Source organism: Ictalurus furcatus, chromosome 4, assembly GCF_023375685.1.
Source record: "Ictalurus furcatus strain D&B chromosome 4, Billie_1.0, whole genome shotgun sequence".
Lineage (NCBI taxonomy): Eukaryota > Metazoa > Chordata > Actinopteri > Siluriformes > Ictaluridae > Ictalurus > Ictalurus furcatus.
The window spans coordinates 2,657,501-2,665,000 of NC_071258.1; the positions used below are offsets into that span (position 1 = coordinate 2,657,501).

General features: G+C 49.6%; 1 protein-coding gene across 9 annotated transcripts in view; it reads left to right on the forward strand.

Annotated features, from left to right (window-relative positions):
• gse1b (Gse1 coiled-coil protein b) overlaps positions 1-7,500 on the forward strand; it is a 247,879-nt gene that overhangs the window by 213,654 nt on the left and 26,725 nt on the right. For all 9 annotated transcript variants that reach the window (XM_053622506.1, XM_053622512.1, XM_053622509.1 and 6 more), the window contains one exon: positions 3,114-3,311. In XM_053622506.1, coding sequence (XP_053478481.1) covers positions 3,114-3,311 — 198 coding nt within the window. The remainder of the gene's footprint in view (positions 1-3,113; positions 3,312-7,500) is intronic.

Below are 7,500 nucleotides of genomic sequence, written 5' to 3' on the forward strand. Positions count from 1 at the left end.
GCTCTCGTAGAGTCGTGTTCGATGTGGGCGAATCAGACCGAATTAAACGAGCATCCGAGGGACGTGCCTCGCTACGAGTTCGAGTTAGCGGAGCGTTCTTATCAGAGGCTTTTATTCTGGGGTGTGTGTGTGTGTGTGTGTGTGTGTGTTTGTTTGTTTGTTTTGGATACGTTTGTATACGTTTCCAGGAACTAAAGGAAGTTCCAGGAACCTTGTTATCTCCACTGGATGTTCTGATACAGTATACCCTAACTGTAGTCAGTATTAAACTGGTTAGCGTTCGACGTTCCACGGAAATGGGAAGTCGGAGCTCGGAACGATGCGATTTTCGTCGCGTTCAAGCTACGAAACGGTGGGGGGGGGGGGGGGAATAAACACGGACACCTTCCGTATGTCCACGTTGGATGATTTGATCTAAAGCGAATACGTTGTTGTGAGCGGCCATGTTGATTTGACGTCACTTGCTGAACTCGGGGTTGAGGAGAACGTCCCCGAGTAGGAGTTGAAGCGATGGTTTTTTTTTTTTTTTTTTTTTTGGCTTTTCATAGTTACGACTTACGACCTTTAGCGTTAACGTGCCGTTGTCCGTTTACGAGGTAGACGTTTTCTGGAGGTCGCTACGGCAACATCATCTGCCACGTGACACTAGGGTAAACAGTAAACACTTAACAAGCGTTAAGTGCTTTAAGGACTCGTTAACTTTATGCTCCGCGTTCCCATCTTGCGAACGTTACGGAACAGATTCCGGCTCGGCTCGGCAACACCGCGATCCGATCCGCACGGGACACGCTCTTCGTTTCTGTACATTCTTCGCTGTACCGAATAAGAAAAATAAGAACGGTCCGCCTCACGGATTCGAAACCGTACTGTCCAGTGGACAAGCTCTGTGAGGACACACTTCACCTTCAGGAACATTTACTGGAACTTTACACCCGGTCCCATCACCAGAGGATGGAAATTTTCAATACTCATCTGGAAACCAGAACCACTTGGTTGGGGGATGGGGGGGGGCGGAGCTTCGGACACTGAACGTAACTGATTGGTCATATTTGAATAGATTAAGTGCGTCATGTATCAGTGACGTGATATAAGCGGTAATTCATGGCATTTTAGGAACACAAGTGTGTGTAAGTGTGTGTAAGTGTGTGTAAGTGTGTGTAAGTGTGTGTAAGTGTGTGTGTGTGTAGGCAGCAGCAGTAAGAGGAGGGGTTAGTCCCAGTTGTGTGCTGGTGACATTTTTAATTTCATTATTTATCGTTCAGGGAGGTTCAGCCGGAGTGCACTAGGTGAGGCGGGGGTTCTCTTCACAGTGTCTCGGAAACGAAACATTGACATCACACACACACACACACACACACACACACACACACACACATATACACACACACACATATACACACAAACAACTAAAGTGCCCTCACACCTCTCAGGCTATCTCTTCCTCTCAGGTTGCAGTCTTCTATCTCTTTCTCTCTGTCTCTCTCCCTCTCTCTCTCCTCCCTCTTTCTCTCTATCTCTCTCTTCTCCGTCTCTCTTGCGCTCTCTCCCTCCTCTCTCTGTCTCTCTCTCCTTTCTCTGTCTCTCTCTCCTCTCTCTCTCTCTCTCTCTCTCGCTTCTCTCTGTCTCTCTCTCTCCTCTTTCTTTCTCTCTATCTCTCTCTTCTCTGTCTCTCTCTCTGTCTCTCTCTCCTCTCTCTCTTCTCTCTCGCTTCTCTGTCTCTCTCGCTCTCTCTCTGTCTCTCTCTCTCTCCTCTTTCTTTCTCTCTATCTCTCTCTTCTCTGTCTCTCTCTCTGTCTCTCTCTCCTCTCTCTCTTCTCTCTCGCTTCTCTGTCTCTCTCGCTCTCTCTCGCTTTCTCTCTGTCTCTCTCGCTCTCTCTCTCTCTCGCGCGCTTCTCTCTGTCTCTCTCTCTCTCCTCTTTCTTTCTCTCTATCTCTCTCTTCTTTGTCTCTCTCTCTGTCCTCTCTCTGTCTCTCTCTCCTCTCTCTCTTCTCTCTCGCTTCTCTGTCTCTCTCGCGCTCTCTCTCTCTCTCTCTCTCTCTCGCGCTCTCTCGCTCTCTCTGCCCACGGCCTGGCGTCTGTTTCGACCTGCCTGATTCGATCACAAGCTGCGTAAAAATACTCTGCCCTCGAATCATCCTTAGGCTGTGAAGACACTCCTCATGTGTGTGCTTTTGTGTGTGTGTGTGTGTGTGTGTGTGTGTGTGTGTGTGTGTGTGTGTGTGTGTAGAGACTCAGTGGTGTCTTCTTTCAGCGCAAGACACAGAGCGACAGAACGCTCGTAAATCCGTCTCTCTAAAAAGGCATACCGACACCAACACAACGACTCGTGTCACGTCAGTTTATAGACGGAAGTGTGTGTGTGTGTGTGTGTGTGTGTGTGTGTGTGTGTGTGTGTTCAGATATTTCTGCGCGTGTTGAAATTGGAACCCGTTTAGATCGCACACTAAAATAGATGTTTTATTTTAATGTCGGTCACTGAATCGGTTAAATTACGGGCAGCGACGAATCCGTGTGCGGCCGGATTTTACGGGATCGGTCACATGACCAGCGCCGCTTCCGTAAAAGGAAGTCGTATGTAAGTACTAAATCACACCCACACCGTGTCGTGCAGGTATCGGAGAATAGTCATCGACGGGCTGGTGTAGTATTCTGCTACACCGGCATGTTCCACAGCAGTCGGTTCATTAAAGAGTAGCACAGTGTACTTTTTATCCGTTTATTTTTACATTGAACGTAGTTAAAGCAGGCACTGGTGATTAAAACGCTCTGAGTAAAGATGATGTGTGTGTGTGTGTGTGTGTGTGTGTGTGTGTGTGCGTGGGCAACCTCTCTTCACAAGATATGCTTGACCTTGAGTTTAACCCTTGACCTACACTCCTTCAAGCCAAGCTGTCAACAGTGTTCGGTATATATGCGCGCGTGTGTGTGTGTGTGTGTGTGTGTGTGTGAGAGAGAGAGAGAGAATGAGAGAGAGAGAGAGCCGTACCCACAGGCCTATTTGCTTAAATACATGACTCAGAAGCTGCTGATGGACCGAGTGTGTCATACTCGACTGAAAGCCAAAAAAAACCCTCCAAACAGTTCTCTGATTGTTTCTCTCCGTCTCTCGCAGGCATGAGCCATGAGCCGAAGTCGCCCTCACTAGGCATGATCTCCACGGCGACGCGCACCACGGCGACGGTCAGCCCGCTCACGCCGTCATCCCTCAACGGCTCCATCGTGCCCAATGGCAGCCCGGCTGCTCAGTCTGCTCACTCCGGATTCGCCGCCGCCCTGCGCAAGCTGGCCAAGCAAGCCGAGGAGCCTCGAGGTAAAACCCCCGCCCGAACGAACCGCTGACCTCTGACCTCTGACCCACGCGCAGGACGTTGCGCTGTACATGCAGCTGCGTGCTCGCTCTGTAGGTCTAGCTGCTAATGGCTCTTAAGTGGAAATCTCACTGAAGTGAATTAAGTGGCGTTCCCTCGGGAGGCTCGGTCGCGCTCGATGACCCACTTACACTCCAAACACTGCAGTGTGGAATCTCCTCAGCAGCGGCATTCACGTATCAGAGCCCGAGCGTGCGCGCGCGCGCGTGTGTGTGAGTGCGAGAGAGAGAGCGAGAGATCGGGAGTGTGTGCACGGCCTCGTATATCAACTAATTTATTCGCAGGAGCATTTACACGAGCACTTTGTAAGAATCCAGGAAAATGTGAAAAAAGCTGCGTGAGCCTTTTATGGAGTTCTGTGGGCGTGGCTAAATGAGCATGCTTTTGGGAAGGGTGCAGAAATGTGTGCGATTGCGTGCCAAAGAAGGGTAAGGGTGGTGTTTTTTTGGTGATGAGTACAGTGTGTTCGTGTCAGCATCATCTACAGGGAGGTAGTCTTGTCCAGACCTCCTGTCTTGCTCCCTTAGAGTGAAAGAGTGAAAGAGTGAGAGAGAGAGAGAGAGAGAGAGAGAGAGAGAGAGAGGAGGAGTGGGGGAGGATTTGGCTCCGGCACCCTGCTGAGTGGAAGGATGGCGCTGATGTGTCTGATTTTAGCTCCAGTTCCCCCACGCAGACGCACCGAGCGCCGCAGTTAGCAAGCTGTTTAACAGGATAGATTACACGAGTGTTTACCGTCGTGGTTCGGAGGTGTGTTCAAGTCCGACATGATTCCCTGCGTCTCAGACTGTTCTCTAGCGATTCACCCCACCGAGCAGGGCTGGACCTAGTGCTCCGAGCCAGCCACCCCTGAATCTCTGCTCTTAATCAGTCATTCTCTCTCTCTCTCTCTCTCTCTCTCTCTCGCTCTCTCCCTCAGACTGGAGCCGGCTCTCGGCTCTCTGCTCCCCGCGCTTTGATTTATTACTCCCCGAAGAGAGCACATAACCCCAATCTTTTACAAATCCACCCTCGCAGACACTTGCACTCCCACTGTTCTTTCTCCCTCGCGCTCACACTCGCACTCACAACACACACACACACACACACACACACACACACACACACACGTACGCACCATCTACTCAGATTCGAAGCGAAACACAATTCCCCGCTCATCTCTTCACCATCTTTCTTTCATTCTTCCTTCCTTCCTTCCTTCCTTTCTCTGTCTGTATTTCTGCTACTTTGGCCTGTGCTTCTCTGTGGGTGGGTGGCGTTTAAAAACAGACCGCAAGGGACACACACACACACACACACACACACACACACTATGATTAAGCCGCAAGCCTGTTAAAAACACGTAAAAACGAAGAATGTTTGCTGTTGAAAAGAATCGCTTTCGTTCGATTGTTGCTGTGATGTAAACAGGGTGTGCGGTTTTAGGAAAATAATCAACAGCGGCGCGGTGCGATGTGGTAGATTTACCGTTACCCCCCAAACACGCCCCCCCCCTCGCCAGGAAGTCAATTATTTTCCTGTAACAGCACATCCTGTAGTGTTGCACTAACACAGCCTGTTTTTATTATTATTATTATTATTATTATTATTATTATTATTATTATTATTGATTAATCAATGACGTGTTGTACTTTTTATCCAATTATAGTTACGTTTAACCTCGCGGAACATCGTGGTGCCATAAACAGTCATTCTCTCGCCAGTCTCTGTTTTGCTTTCTGTCTTGAAGTTGATAAAGCAGAAGTATTGGCACCCCGGTCTTTTTTCCTTTCCTCCGTTATTGCGGGACGGCACACGCTCGCTCTGTGTTTCGAAACGGTTTCCTATTCCCTACAAACGTCTAAATGCGTTCAGCGCTCCCCGCTATTATGAGTAAGGTTAAAGTATTGGCACCCGCGTCTTTTTCTTCTTCTTCTTTTTTCTCTTCTTCGGGTGGGCTCGCGTACGCTCCCGCTCTGGTGCCAAAAATCGTACCGCGAGTAAGACTCATATTTGTAGACTCGTACGCAGGCACGAACACAAGCGTACAAACGGAGATACACCGAGCGAGTCGTGTAATCTCCCACAGCGCCTGGCAGCCCTTACCCTTTTTAGCATACGCTGTTGTTTTCCAGCATATGCGGTGCATCCTGGCCTTACCGTGCCCTGGACTCCTGCCGTGCCTGCGTGTTCCTGTGTGTGTGTGTGTGTGTGTGTGTGCGTGCGTAGTACGAACTCACTGGCATTGATTTAAGCTCAGCAGCCTGCTTCACTCCCACACAGGCATCACACTGAGCGGCGAGACCCGAACACCCAGCCTCTGATGAAACGGTGAATCACAGCACTGCGATGATCACTGACTAATTATGACTAATAGACCGAGCTTATGTTGTGGCTCTGCTCAGTTTAAGAAGTCATTTTCACAGGAAGGGAGGAATGTTTACACACTCGCACGGTATGCCACAGTTTTAGCACCATCAAACCCACAACGGCGAAACGCGATATCTCCGACTCTGATTTTTTTAAAAAAATTTTTTCATTTTGTTTTCTCGTTTTATTTTAAAGGCTGGAGCGCTACAGGTGCGTCGCCGTTTATCCGACGTCTTACAGGCGAGAGAGCGAGGGATCAGGGAGGATAAATAGTAGAGCGATGAAAACAGAGAGAGAGAGAGAGAGAGAGACAGAGGTGGAGGAGGAGGAGGAGGAGGAGGAGGAGGAGGAGGGATGGCGTTGCCCTGAGGGCTGTCCCTGTTTTTGTGTGGCCACGGCAGACATGAGGAGATCAGCCAAGCAGCACTGACCCCTCCATCTGGAGCAGGGAGAAAACAGTTCTCACACACACACACACACACACACACACACACACACACACACAGTCAGAAAAGCTCCAGATCAGACAAACAGATACACTCAGATAGAAAAACATCCACCAGTCCAGTAGCACCCAGTTCAGCAGGACTGGTCCTTTCGGTTCCTGCTCATGCTCATCAGCACTAACAGGAACTAACCGGAACTAATGGTACTTTTCGGGTTATTTTCAGGATGTCGGTCTTTTACCTCTTTACCGTAGTCCAAACACCAGACCAGACACTAGAAATGAATCTTCAAAATACGCACGAAATACACACTGCGCTTAAGACGTGAGCGTAAACCCTGATGGAAACACGTCTACCGAATAAATTCCTCGATGCGCGTCAAAAAAAAAAAAAGTACTCGGATAACCGGCTCAGAAAAGTAGAAAATGGCGGCGAGCGAGAGGAAGTGTTTCCCCGGGAGCGCCGGTTTAGTTCTTTTAAACACGGGAAGAAAACGGCGCTTTATTCGCAAATGTTCTACGAGCGCGATGTCCAAATGTCTCGCGTACGTTAAATCCGCGTGCAAACGATACGCCGTCGTTTGAAAACTCTACACCAGTGAAACCGAACCGAATTGATTTCAATAGTACAGCTTTAATAATCTAATCTTGAGCGTTTCATCGGTGTCTGACTACCGTTTCTTATCAAAACCAAAACGCTGCACAGGCCGCGCCCGCGCCCGCGCCCACGCCCACGCCCACAAAAGACGAACTTCACGTGATACAGTGATCGGTGTCGCCTGTTCCGTCATCCGTGATAAACCACCTAGACACCGGAGCTCTTTAGCGTCCTGTTTTGGGCCGGTTCTTAAAAAAAAAAAAGCGCGCCCACGCACGCACCTTCGACTACGCCGTTGTGTTCTTCTCGCGTTAACACGTACGCAAAGAATCGTCACACCTTCCAGCTGCGTCGCTTTCTCCGTGCCGCACAAACAATCTGACATCGAGCACAACACGGAACTTCCCAAAGGCAAACACACACACTGATGGCGTGCGTTAGGGTGTGTGTGTGTGTGTGTGTGTGTGTGTGTGTGAGAGAGAGAGATTCAGATTAGCAGGCCTTTGTGTGGTGTTGGCAGTGCATGACCAGAGCGAGCATATGGAGGCAGGCTTGTCGGAGCACCGCTATGCACACCAGGTGTGAAATGGCCTGTTTAATTAAGTGCTGATGTTGTTCTAATGCAGGACGGGAGGGGAGTGTGTGTGTGTGTGTGTGTGTGAGAGAGAGAGAGAGAGAGCGAGAGAGAGAGCGAGAGAGAGGCTGGGTTAATGGGGGAGTCCACAGAGAGCAGAGCTACACA